This window comes from Scyliorhinus canicula, chromosome 1 (genome assembly GCF_902713615.1).
Source record: "Scyliorhinus canicula chromosome 1, sScyCan1.1, whole genome shotgun sequence".
Lineage (NCBI taxonomy): Eukaryota > Metazoa > Chordata > Chondrichthyes > Carcharhiniformes > Scyliorhinidae > Scyliorhinus > Scyliorhinus canicula.
The window spans coordinates 277,176,925-277,197,461 of record NC_052146.1 but is presented as its reverse complement, the minus strand read 5'-3'; the positions used below and the strand labels follow the sequence as shown (position 1 = coordinate 277,197,461).

The following is a 20,537-nucleotide window of genomic DNA, read 5'->3' as shown; positions in this document are numbered from 1 at the left end:
TATGATTCTATGAAGGGGAGAAGAAAAACCTTTTGGATTAATGTCAGTTGCTGATGCGTTTTTAAAATGCAGTGTTAGGATTTATTTTTGAAAGTTTTAATTAAAAAAAACACTACCAATCTACCTGTACCTTCAAATATAACCTGAAACTCTGGTATCAGAAATTCTAACCCACATTGTGCTCAACAGTTATAGCTTTCAGAGACCAGGGATTCTCCAACTCAGTTCCAAACAAAGACAACTTCACAGTGTAAAGTGGTGTTGAAGGCATAAAGTAGTATTTTTGTGGTGGGGTCAATGAGGCTTGCAATCTAACCTGTACATTTATAAAGTACATTGTTTTTAAAAGTAATTTTATGTGGGCAGTGCTGGCTAGGTAAGCATTTATTGCCCATTGACAGATGGAGAGGAGCTGCCTTCTGGAACTGCGTCTGTCCCAGAGATGTAGGTTTGCCCAGTGCTGTTTGGGAGCAAATTCTAGAATTTTGACCCAGCGACAGTGAAGGAACTGCAATATATTTCCAAGTCAGGATGGTGAGTGGCTTGGAGGGGAACCTCCAGGTGGTTGTTTTCCAGGTATCCGCTGGCCTTGTCTCAATGTTGGTCAGGGTCCCCCATGCCTGCGGTAGTTGGTGCTCTGCTGTCCTCTGGAGAGGTGAAAGGCCATCTGTAGCTCCCCCCACCCCCCAGAGCTCTACGGTCAGGGCCTCAGAGCATCACCGGTCTACCTCCAATATGGAGTCGACTGGCTGTTGCCTCGCCTCCCTCTTTCTTATCTCTGTGCCTTGTAGGCTGTAATTTCACCACAGCCTTCAGTGCCTCCCCATTGTGGTTATTAGTAAATATACTCATCTATGGCCTGTGATATTTTCTCGCAGAAAGCCATATCGGCCAGGACAGTGTCCAACCTACATAGGGGCCATCTCCAACCTCACATCCATATAATATGGAGTGTGGTTGGAGATTACGATCACAGAATATTCTGCTCTTAACAGCCCTGGAAGCACCGATTGCCCCACTATAAAGAGGTCGATCTGTGAATAGACATTTTGTTCTTGGGAGAAGGAAAACTCCTTTTCCCCCTCGGTGGGTGAATCGCCATGGGTCCACCATCCCCATCTGCTCCATGATTAGGTGGAGTTCCTTCGCCATTGTAGCCAGCATAATGCCCTCCATCTCTACACCCCCCCCCTTTCCCGATTTCTTCCCCTAGTTCCCCATGTCTGCCTGCCTCCCTCCTTGCCAGGCACTTCCAAGCTTGCGGGGGATGCGCCACAGCCTCTCTCCTGCATGATTTCCAGTGCTAGCTACCTTGCTACTGTGGTGGCCTCTGCCGGGGCTAGTTATACATCCCCCCTCGCCCAATCTCTCTGCTCCCTGTCCCCATTCCCCTCACCTTCACTTTGCTATGCTTGTTCATACCTCCCCCTCTTACCGCTCTCATCCTCAGAGGGAGGCAGTACTCTCCCAGGTAAAGTTGTTGCTGTGGTGATGGTTCAGTCGGCAGCACAGAATGTAAAAATAAAAAACTTTAACACTAAACAGAGTCTGTTTCTCCATCGCTACCCCTGCTGCCACTTCTCCAGTCTGTTCTCCGCGATGAACTTGTCTGCATCCGCGACCATGAAAAAGTGCTCCGTGCTTTGGTATGTTACCCAGAGCTTGGCTGAGTACAGCAGTCCAAACCGTACGCCGTTTCCGTACAACACAGCCTTCACCTTGTTAACTTCGGCCTGGTGCTTAGCCAGGTCAGCCGCTGATAAATCCGGATCCGGTGACCTTCCCCGTTACAGTTTCTGGATTGCCCGGCCTAGCGGAGAATTCTTTTCCAGTCCAGGCACCGGGGCAAATATCACCATTGGTCATTCCTTGGTTTTTTGCTTTGGTCGAAGCAACCGATGCGCTCTGTTGATTTCTGGAGGGCTGGGGTCACAGTCTGTGGGGTTCCTACATTCGATGCCCTCCGGTAGGTTTCTGTTACGTTTTGCTGCCTCAACCAGTTCTCCTGGTCCTCTACTTTTCCCTTCAGGTTCCCTTGCATCGCAACCAACCTTGCCACCTCCTTTTCCAGGGCAATGATCCAGTCGCCCTGGTCTGTTGTAGCCCTTTCCAGCTCCTTGATTGTTTCTTCCCCTGTTTCTTCCTGGGCTTCCAGTCACCTTTCCGCATTGTCCAGGCCCACCTGCATGGTTGGCGTAGCTTCGGCAATCACCATTCACCGCATTCAGATTTCATTTCCTCCGATGCTCTCTCCATTGTCGAGAGAAACATCCTCCGCCCAACCCATGGTGTGGGGGGGGGGGGGGGGGGGGGGGGGGTTCTCATTCGGCGGGCCGGTCCCCCTTGCTCTGGTGAAGCACGGGTTTCGCCACCTTTGATGAAGCAACTGAAAATGGTTCGGCCTAGGACACTACCCCGAGGAATTCCTGCAGTGATGCTCTTGAGCTGAGATGATTGACCTCCAACCACCACAATCACCTTCCTCTGTGCCATAGAAACGTAAGCTATTATTGACAATCATAGTGCTAGAAGTGGAAAACTAACAGTGCTCCACTACCTACCAGTGAAACAGGCAACCTTGAGAAATTAAAAGTATTTTTAAATAAGAAAATAGCTTTTAAAAAGTCTAACCCACACGTATCCTTCTGTCAGTGGGAGTTCATTAAATAAAGGATAATTTTGATAATCTCTAAATAGCAGTTGGGAGAGAAATGCTAAAAAGACACGTTTCAGTTGCAAACTACTGAACACATTAGTAAACAAGATACCATAATTTTCATGATGTTTTAATGCATCCATATCCAATGAGCAGAACATTCAATTGCTTAAAACACTACAGTGTAGCTGGCAGTGTAGGTGCAGCATCGAGAAAGTATCATCCTTGGCTAATAGACAACTTAATTTCCTTTAATAAGAAAGCACTCCAAGTGTCCATTACTATGTACTTTTTATTGATCAGTTTTTTTCATTGAACATTTTAAGCACCAAATAGATTTTCACTTTCAGGTTTTGTAGGGGAGAATAGGAGCAGGAGGATGATGTGGGGTGATGAGGAGAGGTGTGGTGCAGTATTAGCAGGAATAGCAGGAGTAAACTAGATAAATTAGAATTGTGCTCCACGTTTCAAGAAATCAAAACACTTGATGTGAACATGTTGGGTCTTTCATTTCAGAAAATAGATACACAATTAACATATACATTGTCACATAATTCAATGTACAAAACCTCCTTCATTATGGATTCACATAATGAAATAAAATTATTAAAAAGCTATTGTTACAAATTGCCTATTGAACGGGAATGTCACAGGGTACATTATTTTTGGAATATGTTTTAAGTGCCAGAATATTTTCCATCATCTTCCTAAAACTTTAGGGGATGATATCCTTTCAGTCCAATTTTATTTTGATTCCTAGGCTCATTAATACCACAATCGGTACACGCCTTTACTCTCAGAAGGAACAGCAATACAGATATTCATTTGGCATTCTAAACTTCCCTGTAGATAACAGCAGCTGTATCTTCACCATTCAGATCTCCAACTGAATGGCGCCCTCGGATCTTATCGACCTCTGTTTTTCTTTGCATTACTCTTCAAAGACAGAATGAAAAAAAATGTTTTATTTTGTGCCCAATTCCAGCAAAAAGCAAAATAACCTAGTGTAATGATAACCGCTACATACATTGGTAAATAGCATACCTCTTTCTAATTTTAGATGAATTGAGTGCGCCAAAACAAAAGACAAACTAAAAGTTGTGATTTATGAAAAGCTGTGCATATATTTTTCTGTATTTTCTCTACTTGCCTTCCGGATTACTGTGTTATCCCCCAATGTACCCTCCAAGCTGCACACAAATGGGATAGAAGTTGCCTATAAGGTAAGCGCACAGGCAGTGTGTGGATTTTGCTCAATTGAAATTTTAGGAGATGGAAAAGTTAGCTCTTTCTTTATTTTTTATTAAAAATAACTTTAACTGTTAATTGAAATGCTGATTTTTCTTTGGGTGTTAATCCTGCGTTAACAATAAAGTTTGTTTTAATATAAAATATCCCTAGTTGCCAGTAGAATCACTCCTGGAGTGCAGTAACCTTTCCTCACAGTTTACAAATTTAAAGTTTGTTGGGTCTCTCCTCTGATTTCCCAATATAAATTGGGGTCTGGTCCAGGTACTGTTACACTAACTGTGCACAACAAAATTCTATAGGTAACATTGCCACTCACCATTTCCTGACTTGAATGGCAATACCAATGACTGGTTATTAGATACTGACTCACTTTTGGATCTCTTGCTCTCTGGAGGAAGACAGAAGGTACCAGCAAGCAATGCCCTCTAAATAGTTTGCATTGTGATTGGTCTGTTTATTTGAAAGTACAGTATCTTTCTATTTGTTTTGCACAGCAACACCCGAGCAGCCAGTGTGATACCCCTGGGTTGCCTTGTGTGCAGAGCTTACTGGGTACAGTGTCAGTTATGCTTTATGTTTATGCATCTTGACCAATGTTTTACTACTTGGGATTGATTTGGACAAGGGTATTTTCTACTTTTTCAGTAAAGATCAAAATGGTATGCAAAAGTTTGCACAAACGTACTCTCCGGGAACTGAAATGTTTATTTTTAACAAGTGAGCTTCTTGAAAAATGTCTTATTGAAAAATAAACTGCCAACCGAAGTCTAATAGTAGAAAATCGCAAGACCATATCTATATACAGTACACTAAGTTTAGTTGCAAGATCTAATACTGAGAGTTTGTTAATCTTCCATACACCTTTTTTTAACCAATGTGCCATAGGTGAGAACCTGCCTTGTCACTTAATGCCTTTTTAAAAGTTTCACAATTGGGATGAAAGTCTGAAAAAAAAAGTGTAGAAATAAAAGGCAGACCTACAACGGAGATACAACTTCATGGAATTACATCTTTAGCTGCTCTTTTACAGAAAAAGTGGCAATGATGGAAAGTTGCAGAAACCAAAATAAGGCAAAAAAATTCAAACATTATACCTACCTCAAAAAATTATTACAAATACAAGTTCCATACATTTCCCCCTTCTTCAGTTCTTTTTTTAAACTATGTGCTGGGCACGATCAGTACATTCACCCTCTCAGATGCATATACTGCCTTTTGTAGGCTTTCCAACTCAAAACTGTATTGTATTAGAAGCCATTCTTATTGGCCGCAAGCCCAGAATTTCCTCCAAAGTTTGTGTGTGCACTTTTCAAATGTTGAGCACTCATCCATCAACTTGCCCTCCTAAAAGAACGTTGACCAGATTACAAACAGGAACGACAGAAGCAACTTGGGAGGATAAAGGATAATCGGTATCAACTTTAGGGCAGGAAGTGAATGGTTGGATTGATGTTGTCACAAGGATTTCCAATAATTGGGCTGCAGATCATACAATGAATACTCTTGATTTAGTCAAGTGGTTTTGTAAATAGTTTGTGAAGGGGATGTCCTGAGAACCGGATACCTAGGATAACACTAGAATAGTTCGACACAAGTTAGTTTATTGAGGATTGAAACCAATCATAGAAAGTATACCCAGTAATCATTATTAACCATTAAACATGGATTCTTAGAACATAGCAGTAACAAGCATTTAAACTCTTGCTAAAAGCAGTGGCCGCATTGCATGGTGGGATTTAAGCACGCTAACTTGCCCATGTTCTTAAGACAAACAGAAACAGACAGAAATAATGCGGTCAGCAATAATATAGCCAGCTCAATAAGCAGTTATCAGTAGCCCCAACATCCTGTGCTCAGGCAAACCCATCATACAAAGAGGAACCAACTTCAACATCTCTGACAAACAATGATACAGACAGGAACCACTGAGATAAGGGGAAATAAGAGTAGGCGGAACAAGAGGTAGCAGGTACAAGAACCCTGGAAAACAACAGATGGCCAGGGAACAGGATGGAGTTAAATTGTGAGCTGATGACGCAGTCACCATGCTGCCTAAAGTAAAATTCATTGGTCAAGGTAAAATCGACAGCTACAACGATTGGATCGAGGCCAACTGGGCTGGGCTACTGATTTTTGGAAATTGTATAAATGTTGCACCTGAAACAATGTAGAGTGGTTTTGGCATTTATCCAAATCACTCTCCCTTGTATGTTGACCAAGCTTGGAAAATAAAGCTGGCTTAACTAGAGTTGATGTATCCGCAGGTCTACGTGTTCAGTTGAGCCTAAGAAAGAGGGACGAACCCGATGTAAAAGCCAGGGCAATACTCAGTCCCTGAAAACGTTCCTACAGTTTGATGTTAGTTTAGGGTGGTTTGCCTACTGTACATTTGTAAGATGATGCAAATAATACTTACAAATGAAACGCAAGTTTATAGAAATTGCAACACATCTGCAGTTTGCCCACTGGCTATTAATAGGTTCAAGCAATGAAAAGATGAAAAATAAGAGATCAAGATAAAATGTGCACTGCTGTTACCTTACTGCCCATTCGAAGAGAGTCAATCTCTTCCCTTTGTTTCGACAATGTCTCATTCATGCTACAAAGGTGATCACTCATCATACTTAGCTGATCTTCATAGCTCCTCTTTGTTGTCGTTAGCTCATCCTGTATTAAAATACAGACGAGACCATATTAAAACAGAGAGGTTACAACAGGGAACCTATGGAATACATTCAATGCACGAGCAGGAAATCCTGGTCTCTTCTGCTGTAAATATTCTGGGAATTGAGACAGGCACTTACTATTTGGGGGTGATGGTAGAGTAGTGGTAAATCACTGGATTTGTAATCCAGAGGCCCAGGCTAATGCTCTTGGGTCTGAATTCAAATACCAATATGGTAGCTGGTGGAATTAAAATTCAATAATTAAAAATCCAAAATTGAAAATTAGCCCCAGTAACTGTGACCAGGAAACTTTAAAATGTTATAAAACCCCATTTGGTTCAGAAGGAAATATGCCATCCTTCCCTGGTGTATTTATTGTGGTGCAAAATTATCAGCTACCAATTTCCTGCAACTCCTCCTACTCCAAGGAGGTTTTTATACATTGGTCACTCTGGTTGCTGCCTCTTATCTTACCATATTAAAGTGGAAAACAATCCTAAACCTATGGCTGCAGTTTATATAACACTAGACCATGGAGTGAATGGCATTAACTGCTGTGACGGGGATTTTGTAAAAATTATTTGTTTTTTTGGGGGGGATGTGATCTGTTTTCCATCCCAAATTGCACTTGAACCGAGTGGCTTTTAGGCCATTTCAGAGGTCAGTTAAGAGTCAACCTCATTACTGTGAATCTGGAGTCACACAGTTCCTGAAGGACATTAATAAACCAAATGAGTTGTTACAGCAATCTATGATAGTTTCATGGTTACCATTACAAAGATTAGCTTGTAATTCCATAGTTTATTAATTGAATTTAAATTCCCCCAGCTAAATTTCTGAACCAATGTTCCCAGAGCTTGGGCCTCTGAATTACTAGTCCAGTGAAATTAACATTAGGCACCATCACCCCCATTGTAAATAGACTATTTGTACTCTGGAAGCCACGTTTACATGTATTATTTTGTCCATCATGTAACTGTATTGCTAGATATTTACTTATGCAGGGACCCAGAACCAAGTATCACAGAAACAGCATTCTGCGGGATAAAAGCAAGATATTGCGGATTGAGATTTGAAGTAAAAACAAAATGCTGGAAAAACTCAGCAGGTTTGGCAGCATTTGTGAAGAAAACAGCTAACATTTCAAGTCCATCCAATGCGACTCTTCTTCAAAGCTGAAGTGTTGGAATAGTCATTCTGCTCAGTTGCAATCATATATTTTGACAAAGCCATGTTGATTGTACTTATTTTTCACTAAATGTATCCCGTATTATGGCCTCCATCAGTTTTCTCATGGATGTCAAAACTGACAGGTCTGTAGTTTCCTGGGTTATCCTTTGTCCCTTTCTTAAACAACTACGTCACATTTGTAATCCTCCAGTCCCCCGGGACTAATCCTCTGTTTGGAGAGGCCTGGAAAATTTCTGTCAACGGCTCTGCAATATGCTCCCTTACCTCTCTCAGCAATCTGGGATGCATCCCATCAGAGCCTGGCGACTTCCTACCTGGAGTGCTGCCAGCCTTTTAAGCACATTTTCTTTATCTATCACTATACTACTCAGTTGCTCAACACCCACATTTTCAACTGGGACATTGTCATCATCTTCTAATTTGTTAAAGACTGAAGCAAAGTATTCATTTAGTACCATTGCCATACCCTTCCGCTTCAGTGAGCATTTTACTTGCTTGTCCCTTATGGGCCCCATTCTATCATCACTAAACTTTTACCATTAATATGCTTGAAGAACATTTTGCTATTTGATTTAGCACAGCCTGCAATCCTTTCCTTGTGCTTCCTCTTAGCCTTCGTCTCTCTCCTGCATTTGAAATACTCATCCTGATTTCTATTGCTATTATTCCGACATGCATCATATGCATAATGACCTTCACAGGATAAGCAAGCAGGCGTGTGACAAGCAAGCAGGCGTGTGACAAGCAAGCAGGCGTGTGACAAGCAGAGACTTCAGCCTTCAGTTAGATAAAAGGGACAGCTGCAGCCTGTATAATTCTGCTTATTAAGATTTTATAGTGTAAACGTGATGACCAAAAGATAAGGTATGCGACTTTTGTATTAGGCAGACTCCCTTGAGGAGCAGGATGCTTCTCCCAAGCATGCTTATAAATTAAAGTCTCAGTTATTACGACCTATAAACTTGAGTGGTTTCAATCTTCTATCATAATAGACTGGAACCCAGCTAAGTTAGCTTCTAGAAACGAGCTAGCCAATCAAATCACCTTCAGAATACATCGACAATGTCTTTTGCTTGAATCCCACTGGTAGTTAGAAAAGTAAGTTCACATGACAATCCAACCCTTTGTTTGAAATAAGTTTTCAGGACTAGGAGCTTAGGTAGAAGACCAAATTAGGATCCTTCTTGTTATCTCCTTTCTCCAACCCACCTGGTCGACTTCTATCCCCATTTGACTGTGATCATCCAGGTACGTTCTGCTGTAGACAGAGATTTCTGAAATGAATCCAATGATGCGCCCCATCGCCCAAAGAACAACCAACTCAATCGCCTACCTTTAAAACAAAACACTGAGATCGTAGAATGCTGCTTGAAGCCAGTTAAGTTACCAAACTACAAACTGCATAATTTTACTATTTTTTGGACTCTAAGTTGGCCAACCTATCCTTTCCAACTCTGCAATCTGTATTTGTGTATAGACTTCAAATGCTGTGTGCGAAAGTTGATGCGTCTTTTATTACTGGATTAATTATAATAAAACTAATCTCTTTCTTCGTTGAATTTCAGAAAACTGTCCTATTTGTTCTTTTATGATCAGTAAAGAACTCACTACATTGGAAAGTATATTCTTTTCAAACAAAAAAGCCCATTGTGGTCAAACAAGGGAAGAGAAAGAGGGATGCCATTTGATCCCTCGTCACCTGATTCTAACACAATTTACTTTTAAATCCAAAAATCCTGATAAAAGCACCAAAGGCTTATAGATCCAAATTAAGTCCCATATGAATACAGTGAGATGGAACAGGCATTGGACAAGAGTACCACAAATAAAAAGGTGGTAGTTTCCCATCGACGTCCTGTCACTGGTGGGTCAGCTCATGGTTCAGTGCTTGATCCCTTTTGTCTATGTTTATTGATCATAGAGAGTAGTTATCAAAGTTACAGGTATTACATTGCCTGCTACAGGTTGGACTTCAGAATGAGGAAACAGGTTGCCATGGAATGTGTCTACATATTGAAGTTGGTCTAAGCCTGATGTGTGTCCACCAGTGTAGAAAATTAAACAATTTTCCCTTGGGTGCAAAGATAGAGTACGTGGATGGTGCGGCATGGTGGCACAGTGGTTAGCACTAACAGCTCCAGGGACCAGGATTCGATTCTGGCCGCGAGTGACAGCCTCTGTGGAATTTGCACTTCCTCCGAGTGTCTGCATGAGTTTCCTCCGGGTGCTCCGAGGAAAATGTGCAGGTTAGGTGGATCGGCCATGCTAAATTGCCCCTTAGTGCCAACAAAGGTTAGGTGGGGTTACTGGGTTATGGGGATAGGGTGGACTTAAGTAGGGTGCTCTTTCTAAGGCCCGGTGCAGACTCGATGGGCAGAATGGCCTGCTTCTGCACTGTAAACTCTATGATTCTATGATATAAATTAAAGGCGAGAGACACACAACCTGGAAATTATTATAGTGACTGCTTTCGAAAGAAGTGTCAAGAGTTTACAGCTCAGTACAAAACCAGGACCATGCTTGTTAATTTTATATTAATTGTGTTTGTGTTCAGGTGGTGGGCCTTAACTTGTGCTCCTATAGATGGGAACAGACTTATGAGGTGCATGTTTATAAATAAAAGGATACAAAGATTGGATTCAATCCTAACCTGTGGTATAACACACTGATAACTGGATTATACAAGGCTGTGGTCAGACCACATCTGGGAATGGTGTGCACCATATTGATCCCTCCAGTTTAAGGATATCATGGCTCTGACATGGTATTGAGAAGCCAAGAAGGGTGAAGAATCCATGTCTTGGTTTTGAAATTTCTAGAGAGGCACACACTTGAAGGGGGATCATATTTAAGATTAAAAAATCATCAATAACATGCAAGCAAAGAAATGGATGAGTTGACAAGGCTGAGTATACAAGAAACAAGCAATTTAAAATTGAGAATTCATGGAATAACTTTGGACATTGATTTTTTTTTCCTTAGGGTGATTGACCTGTGGAATATGCTTCTGAAGGTTGTCATTGTGACAACTTCTGAAGTTTAAGAAAGTGCTAGATACATTTTTGAAAACAATATCAGGAAAAAGACAAGATTCTAGGTAATAACGGATGGATTTCTGGCCACCTGGTGAAGCGGCAGAGGGTTGGTGAAAGAAAGGGAGATGGGAGCGAGTCCAACAAAAAAATTGGACAAAGTGCATCTCGCCCGGATGTCACCTTAACTATTGTGCCTGGAAGCTGGTTGTACTGGAAACTTTTATTATTTAATAACAGACATATCCTGCAATGAGACAATACTGCAGTTGGGTAGAATTTAGCCAAAAATATGCACAAAAGGATGCACGTTTCTTCCTACCTGCAATCGCACAATGTTCTGATTGGCAACTTTTATCTCTTCTGAGAGTGTTTCCCTGGACTTCTCTGCCAGTGCTAAGCGTTTAGCAAGGGCACGGCACTGTGCATTTAAAGAGAAAACATTCGGAATAAAACTTTTGAAATTCATACAATAATTCAACTTGAAACTTACTGTGTGAAGCTGTAATCTAAGATTTCTAATGAATACACTGAATTTGCTGCACTCAGGCAGTCTCCTCTAGATAAGAGAGGCCATAGGGCCCCTCAAGTCTGTTCTGTTATTTGCCTGATCTTAAATGGAAGTATTTATGATATTAAGCAGGCGACTCGGTGGCGCAGTGGTTAGCACTGCTGCCTCACAGCACCGAGGACCTGGTGCATATTTTCTCCGTGCCTGCGTGGGTCTCACCCCCACAACCCAAAAGATGTGCAGGGCAGGTGGATTGGCACACTAAATTGCCCCTTAATCGGAAAAATGTATGATATTTTGGAGATCATGTGTATATTAGATGATTTGATTCCCCCATTGCCTTAATCAACTCCCTTTGTTCAAAAATGTAATCCCAAATCTCTAATTTGCCATTTTAACATACCTCCCATTCTGGCCTACAATACTGTTCCAAGCAAGTTCAACAGAAGCAGCATCTCATCTTTCTCCTACTCATTCTGCAACCATCTGGTCTAAACAAACGCCTTAATGCTCCCATTTTGTTTTTAGCGACGGTGTTGGGAAGTATTGAGTAGGACTTTTTATTCCAATGGAAATTGGTTTCTTTGTGGATCCTTTGACAGAACACAATTTACTCGGAGGTAGGATAAAGTTGAATGGGAAATAAAAATAAAAATTCTGGGCACAAAACCATTTTGACCCACAGCATTGTGAAGTTGTTGTACTTTGGAATTGTGCAGTTTTCTTATGACTCCAAACATTAGAAAAAGGACAGGATTGTTCTGTAACAGTGAAAATTTTCCTTGGTTGTATCTCTGCGTTGCTAAAGGAAATATGCTGGAAGTGAGTGCTTCTTTGCAAGAAGCAGGAGGTTTGTTCCACAATAGACATTCACTTATCTAATCAATTATTGTGTCATAGAAGGGGCCTGTGAGCAGTTAGCAGACTAACCCCTCAAGCCAGTGAACAAAGATTGGAACAAAAGAAATCTTTATCCTGGTATACAGCGGCCCTCCGAAAATAAATTCAGTTAGAAAACTCAGAGGCTTGAGCACGTAATCTAAACTGACATTTCAGTACACTACTGAGGGAGTAGTGCCATATTTCGGATGAGACATTATTAGAGGGCCTCCTTTGCCCTCTCAAGCAGACATAAAAGGCCCAAGGGCACTATATGAATAAGAGAAGTTGAATTGCACGGGAATGGGAGCTGCTATGTAAATTAAATTTGACCCAACTAGTGGAGCAAACGTAGGAGGCCTTTCGGAGATGGGACATGCTTCCGCTGTCACTGACGGGGAAGGTACAGACCGTGAAAATAATTGTCCTCCCGAGATTTTTGTCTGTTTTCCAGTGCCTACCTATCTTTATCCCAAAAGCATTTTTTTAAACGGGTAAATAGGGTGATTTCTGGTTTTGTGTGGGCGGGTAAAACCCCGCGAGTAAAGAAAGTGTTGCTGGAGCGTAGTCGAGGGGAGGGCGAGCTGGTGCTGTAATAATCACCGGTTTGTCCCAGGGAGGTTGGATTGGGGGTTTCAGAGGTGGCAGAGAACAGAGAGCGAGGTTGGGAGATTTATTTATTTGGAGGAGAAGTTTGAATTGCCGGGAGGGAATGGGTTTCTGCAGATACGGGATTTTGTGCGAAGGCAGGTTTCGAACTTTCTGCTCCTACCGCCAAGGGTATATACACAGGACAGAGTATTTTCTAGAACAGGGGTGGGGAGGGGTCTGTGGGCGGGTCATCACGTCCTCATCAACTGCTAGGCTTAGCCTGATACAATTCAAGGTGGTTCACTGGGCACACGTGACGGCGGCCCGGATGAGCAAGATCTTTGGCATAGAGGACAGGTGTGCGAGGTGTTTGGGAGGGCCAGCAAACCATGTCCATAAGTTTTGGGCATGTAGAGGATTCTGGCAGGGTTTCACAGTTGTCATGTCCACGGTGCGAATAACAAGGGTGGTGCCTAGTCCAGAGGTGGTGATTTTTGGAGTGTCGGAAGTGAGAGTCCCGGGAGTGAGAGAGGCTGATGGCTTGGCCTTTGCCTCCTTGGTAGCCCGGAGAGATATTGCTAGCGTGGAGGGATTTCTTCGGCAAAAACTAAACTGTCAGCAGAGGCAATAAAGGTTGGGTGGGGGGGGAGAGCAGTTAGGCTATTTTCTATTTAGGGTAGGTGGGATTAGCGAGGGATGGAGATGTTTTTATGCACTATGTTTACATTTGTACTGTTTATTGTTATTATTATAAAATTATAAATACCGTAATAAAATGCTTTACAAAAAAAAAGTGGAGTTCCCCAATCTCCTGAGAATGTATTGCTGAATCAACATGACTAAAAGCAGGTTTATTGATCATTTATCTATGTTGTTTGCAGAATCTTGGTGTGCAAACATTGGCTCTGATGTTTCTCTACATTACAAGAACCACGTCTCAAAAGTTCTAATTGGTTCTGAAGTGCTTTGGGACACTATGATATCTTAACAGGTGCTATATAAATGCAAGTAATTTATTCTTTAAAATGCAAAAGTGTGAAGAGAGTTTGATTTCCAGAATTCCTATGCAACAATGACATAATACAGTTTTCAAAATAAAGGCAACATTCAGGAAATCTGAACTAAAACTATAAAAAGTGTTGGAAATGCTCAACAGATCTGGCAGCATCTATGGACAAAGAAAAGAGTAATGAAACATCAACATGTTTCTTTCCTCCGACGTTACCAGACCTGCTGAGTATTTCCAACATTTTGTTTTCACATACATTTCGGTTTCTGTTTAGGCTGGTAAGTTTACGAGCATCATCTCTCAGTGCGAAAACTTCAACACTAATGTTGCAATGTATTACCTCGGCATAAAAATGCACTGACTTGCTGTCTGCTATCTGAAGCTGAGAGGTTAACTCTGCCACCCTCATCATGTAGTGACTTTTGATTAACTGTTCACGTGACTCTGCATCTGGAATCTAAGAGTAAACACACGAGATATTTCTTTAGTCTGGTTTTAAAATGTCACCATAAAAGAATATTCACCAGTGAAATTCATTTAACCATACATTTAAAATAACCCAACAAGTGCAGACTACTTTAAAATTTACATTCCACATTAGCTTCTGAATAAGCTACTCAATCTGATCAATTATAACCAACATACACCATCATTAAAAATGAAGAACCAAAATCTTTTAGATTTCAGCAAACACACAAATTGTTTACTTCAAGAGGAAGAATTGTGATCATTGCAGTACACTTATTCATTTCATTCCCAAGCAAGAACATGAAGAGTATCACAGTACCTCATTGTTGATAGTAGAAGTGGTCAACAATCCAACCTAACAAAAAAAAAAAGAAATTTTCATTCAGCTCAAGTCTCAGGCTACTGAAAATATATTTTAAAAGTATACTATAAGCAAAAGGAAACAATTTACTAGAATATAAGGCAGTGGTTTAGGGACAATGAATGTTAAGACATATCTTTTTTGGTGAACAGAACTTTCAGTTACATATTTAATACACCTTAAGCTTAGGTTTCCTCAAGACTGTGACGGTGATCAACCTCTCCACCCTGTGCCCTGATGTGACGGAGGGACCTGCTGGAATTCTCAATGCTTGAAACGGTCAAATTTGAACTCAGGGGAATGATGGAGGGGTTCTACAATTCATGGGCGTTATTCATCATGCACTTTCGAGAACTGGATCACATCGAACATTAGGGGGGTGCTGGGAGGAGGGTGACTGTATGTGTTAATGGAGACTATGGGTGATTCCCGATTCCTTTTTGTCATTTGTTTATGTTGACATGCGGGCCAATGTTTGGGGTTTGGTGAGAGGATGGGATAGTTATTGATATAGGAATTACATTCGTTACTGATTATTGTTTATTGTTGGGTGTAAATTCGGGAGAAAATGTGAAAAATGAATTAAAAATATTTTTTAAAAGACCAAGGTGGTTCAAGACCCAATATATTCAGTCAGGGTGACAGCAAGAGCTACAAATGACATCAGCACTTTAGGCATGGGAGGTGAAGGAGGCAAAACGGTAGTAAAATTCAGATAATTAAAGGTTATTGACTGAAATGTTAAATTTATTCTCTCTCCCCAGGTGCTGTGTGGTCAGAGTGATTTCAGCATTTTCTGTTTTTACTTCAGATTTCCAGGATCCGCAGTATTTTACTTTTGTGGCAAAAACCAACTAGGTTTCCCTCGCCAATGGGCATCAGGCTTGGGTCTGATGCTGTATTAGGAAAACAAGTTTGCAGAAACTTGGGCTGGATTTTTCCAGCCCCTCACACTGGCGGGATCTTCCGGTCCCACCAGCATGAACAAATTTCAATGGCTTGCCAACTCCAGTGCTGGGAAGGGAGCTGGAAAATTCCAGCCTTGGTCATGGTACATGTATACAGAACATGCACTTGGAGGGGCAGTCAGCTCCTATGGAACTGCATGGAAGTATTTTTAGGAAAGAGAGCAAACAAACCTAAACAGCTTCATTCTCAGTCCCACTGAATTTAAATTTTACACCATTTACCAGACTAGTACTTTTAACTGGTCCGGAGTCCCTTTCAACAAGGTGCAAGTCTTCAATTTTGGGAATGGCACCATTCTCCTGGATAGAAGGCATTGGTCCAGTGGACGTAGTTTTGAATTGATTTTCCATGTCAATTAGACGCTGATTTTCCTTCTCCAGTTTTATTTTGGCTAGTTGCGCCTCCAGCATCCAGTGTTCTTTCTCCTGCTCCAGTTTTGCTATCTTCTCTTGGCTTTGTTGCACCTGCAAAGATGAGGAAGCTCACATGGTTACAAATTTCTTCTTTTTTAAAATAAATGTAGTGTATCCAATTAATTTTTTTCCAGTTAAGGGGCAATTTAGCATGACCAAGCCATCTACCCTGCACATCTTTGGGTTGTGGGGGTGAAACCCACGCAAACACGGGGAGAATGTGCAAATTCCACACGGACAGTGACCCAGAGCCAGGATTGAACCCGGGACCTCGGCGCCGTGAGGCAACAGGGCTAACCCACTGCACCACCGTACTGCCCACAAATTTCTTCTTTATGTACTTGCAGCATCCTCCATACCAAAGCTAATAGGGCAGGCAGATTAACTACTCCCAGGATTCTGCATATTCTGATCTGCAATGTAGGAGTATGCAAATATGATCAGGACTTTGTTTTTCCCTTTTATACCCAATTTCCCAGAACAACCACAAATTGCCAAATAGAATATTTCTGTGCACGCTAAAGAACATCACTTTAACCACAGAACTTCCAAGCAACTATTGCCAACTTAAAGTGACATCCTACAAAACCTATCATTTTTAAACATTTTAAACCAACATGGTTAAAACCTTAATCCTTCTTGAATAGATCAAGATCTGAAACCACGTCAAGAAGTCCGAACATATGGCCTCAGTCTCCTCAAATATTTTAATGGTTGGTTACAAAAATCATTGGGTGTAGATCATGAGTTTGGAGTAATGTTTGACTAATGGGATGTGGGGGAAACTGGTGGGATGGGAAACTTTATATACCAACATTCTATTTCCCAGTCTCATATTCTATCACTTTAGTTGTGTTCTTCCATTCTAGTCTCATAACGCCAGCAACACATCCCCCCCAGACAAGAATTTTGAACTGCAAAACATAGCATAATTTACAAAATAGTTTACTTCTCTTTCAGAACTTGCACTTTTACTTCAAATGTACAACTAATCAAAAAAAAGTCAACAAGTCATACAGGATATGCAATGACAAAAAAAACAATGATCTACCAGCCCGAGTGCCGAATTTGAATTCAATTCAATCTATAGGTAAACTGCCCCTTACTGGGATCACATTGGGATTGACACAAGCCTCAGGGTACAGTTGATTTGAGTAACTGCAGCTTGGGTGCCACCAAGTAGAACCCCATCAACATTGCTTGGCTTGTGAGGGTGGGATTTGTGTCCTGTTTAGGTCTGGTTACGTGCACGCACAATAGCTGTTTACTTGAAAGATAGAAATGTCAATACTGAAGGGGTATAGCAAGAAGAATTTCTGCTCCCAAGAAATTGAATTAAGGCCAGATTGGTTAGCTTTGTATCAAAACATTTTACAAATCAGATTTAGCTCTAAACTGGACACAGTCCTTGAGGGGAGAATTTAGCAAAAATGAAGATCTTGTGCTGCTGTACTCCAGAGTCAAACTGGACAAGCATTTGAAGGAGAAGGATATAGGTGGCTTTGATGGTCGTTTAAAGGATACAAGATGAGAGGAAGGTCAAGTGAAGCATAAACACTAGCACGGACTGGTTGGGTCGAATGCCTGTTTCAGTACTACCACCCACTCTTAAATCAACATCGTGGCCATCTGCTGTCAGAGCTTGCAAACATCTTAAGTTACTCAACAGCTATTCTGAATGGCCTATTAACTAAAAAGAATGTAGTAGCTCTTGCCACAAATGTCTTGTTATCGGATATTAAAGTGAATGTCATTTAACATAAATAGTCTCAACCCAGACAATTTGTGGACCTACACGGAGATTGTCAAGAGCAGTTTGTAATTCATTTCACCGGAAGTCCTTTAACCATCATTCTGGTGCCAGTCATTTAACCTTTTGATCTTGGCTTTAAAATTATGCGTGGTGACCTCTTTCTTATAAATGCAATGTGTTGGCCTTGACTTCAAGGTTGGCTGCACACAGTCAGCTCCTTGTTTTAATTAAACTTTTCTTTGTGTAGGGTGCGCCATTTTTCTATTTCATAAATTGACCCGAGCTTCAAGGCTGTATGCTACAAATTTATTTTAAACTATTTTTGCACATATTGTTAACTTGCTTCCGTAATCTCTGCTGCAGTATGTTCTCGTATATAAAGTCTGAATCTTTATTGTAAAGACACTAGCACACAATTACAACAAGAAAGTAGAGCTATATCAAGTGAAAATATTTCAAAGATATTCGTGTTGGGTACAGAAATATTGTCATTTTATTGGACTAATAATCCAGTTGACAATGAGTTCAGTTTAAAAATATCTACAGTTAGTAAAAGTTACGACAAATCATTTGGAAAAATTCAACTGGTTTACTAATGCCCTTTAGGCAAGGAAATGTGCAACATTCCACAAGACCTGGCCCATGTGGGACTGCAGCCCTACACCAATCTGGCTGATTCTCAGCAAGCCACTTGGGGAGGTCAATTAGGGATAAGCAATGAACGTTAGCCTTGTCAGCAGCATCCATATCTTGTGGATGAACAGGAACATATAATGCATTATGTGGACACATTTGATTTAAAGGGGGTCAGGGGTTATGGGCAGGAGGCAGGAGAATGGGGATGAGAAAATATCAGCCATGATCGAATGGCGGAGCAGGCTCGATAGGCCGAAACAGACTTCAAAAGATTTCATATGACAGATTGGAATTCAGGTCAATAGAAAATGGAGCACACCATGTACAAAAATAGAAAATAGAAAGAGGCAATTTGGCCCTTTGAACCTGCGCTGCCATTCTTATCATGGCTGATGTTCCAACTCAATAGTCTGATCCTGCTTTCCCTCCCATCTCCTTTGATCCCCTTCACCCCAAGTGCTATATCTAACTGTTTCTTGAAACCATACAATATTTTGCCCTCAACTACTTCCTGTGGTAACGAATTCCACAGGCCAACCACTCTCTGGGTGAAGTTTCTCCTCATCTCTGTCCTAAATGGTCTACCCAGTATCCCCAGACTGTGACTCCCTGTTCTGGACACACCCACCATCAAGAATATCCTTCCAAAATCTACCCGGTCTAGTCCTGTTAAGATTTTTATAGGTTATGAGATCGCTCTATATTCTTCTGAACTCCAACGAATACAATCCAAACCGATTCAATCTCTCCTCATACGTCAAACCCGCCATCCCAGGAATTATTTGCTGCACTCCCTCTAAAGCAAGAGCATCCTTCCTCAGATGAGGAGACCAAAACTGCACACAATATACCAGGTGTGGACCCACCAAGGCCCTGTGTAATTGCAGAAAGACATCCCTGCTCCTGTACTCAAATCCTCTTGCTATGAAGGCCAACATACTATTTGCCTTTTTTACCATCTGCTGTACCTGCATGTTTACCTTCAGTGAATAGTGTACGAGGACACGCAGGTCTTGTTGCACATTCCCCTCTCTTAATTTATGGCCATTCAGATAATAGTCTACCTTCTCGTTTTTGCTACCAAAGTGGATAACCTCGAATTTCTCCAAATTATACTGCATCTGCCATTCATTTGCCTACTCACAACTTGTCCAAATCACACTGAAGTCTGCATCGTCCTCACAGCTTTCCCTCCCATCCAACTTGGCGTCATTTACAAATTTGGAGATAATACATTTTGTTCCCTCATCTAAATCATTAATATATATTAGGAGTAGCTGGGGTCCTAGCACCGATCCCTGCAGTACACCACCGTCACTGCCTGCCAATTTGAAAAAGACCCGTTAATTCCTACTTTGTTTCCTGTTTGCCAACCAGTTTTGTATCTATCTCAATGCACTACCCATGTACTTTAATTCTGCACACTGATCTCTGATGTGGGACTTTTGTCAAAAACCTTCTGAATCTCCAAATATACCACATCCACCGGCTACCCTCTCGTCAACTCTACTAGTTACATCCTCAAAGAATTCCAGTAGATTTGTCAAGCACGATTTCCCCTTCATGAGGACGGGTTGGCGGCATGTAGCAGAAAGTCGCACATTGGGTGGATTCTGCTGGAGGCTGGATGTTTTTGAACTTAATGCCCAGTCCCAGGGGCAATTCTTAGACCAACAGGTGCAGGAAGGCACAAGGAGAGCAGGGATGTCTAAAACTCAGAAGAAGGCCGACGTGAAGAAGGGGGCAACTGAAGGTTCGCCGTCAAGCAAAAGGGTCAGCCCGGCAACTGGAAAGGTATTGGAGGCTGTGTCGCTGGGTGGGGCCGCGCTGTTCAAGGCAGAAAAGATGACTGAGGTGATGGCCGTGGAATTCGAAAAGCAGTTTGCTAAGCACATAGAGGTGATGAGGAAGGAGATGATAGCGGCAACAAAGGTACTGGTGGAGGAGGCGCTTGCCCCGGTGAAGGTGGCAGTGTCAAAATCATTGGCCAAGGTGTGGGAGCAAAGAGGGAAGCTGAAGGGGGTGTAGGAGGCATTGTCGCAATACAGCGACCAGCTCACTCCAATGGGCGAGGAGCTGCAGAGGGTTGTGGAGACCAACAAAGGTCTGACAGTGATGGTGGAAGACCTGGAAAATAGATCTAGGCAGAAT

The 20,537-nt window shown here is 41.7% G+C and overlaps 1 protein-coding gene across 6 annotated transcripts in view; it reads right to left on the bottom strand.

Moving 5' to 3' along the window:
* Positions 1–2,928: 2,928 nt before the first annotated feature.
* The window catches only part of ppp1r21 (protein phosphatase 1, regulatory subunit 21), a 118,043-nt gene continuing 100,434 nt past the window's right edge, over positions 2,929–20,537 (bottom strand). For all 6 annotated transcript variants that reach the window (XM_038813781.1, XM_038813795.1, XM_038813786.1 and 3 more), the window contains 6 exons: positions 15,806–16,048; positions 14,574–14,609; positions 14,127–14,243; positions 11,119–11,217; positions 6,446–6,574; positions 2,929–3,592 (listed from right to left, as the gene is read on the bottom strand). In XM_038813781.1, the coding sequence (XP_038669709.1) occupies positions 3,563–3,592; positions 6,446–6,574; positions 11,119–11,217; positions 14,127–14,243; positions 14,574–14,609; positions 15,806–16,048 (654 nt within the window). In that variant the 3' untranslated portion in view covers positions 2,929–3,562. The remainder of the gene's footprint in view (positions 3,593–6,445; positions 6,575–11,118; positions 11,218–14,126; positions 14,244–14,573; positions 14,610–15,805; positions 16,049–20,537) is intronic.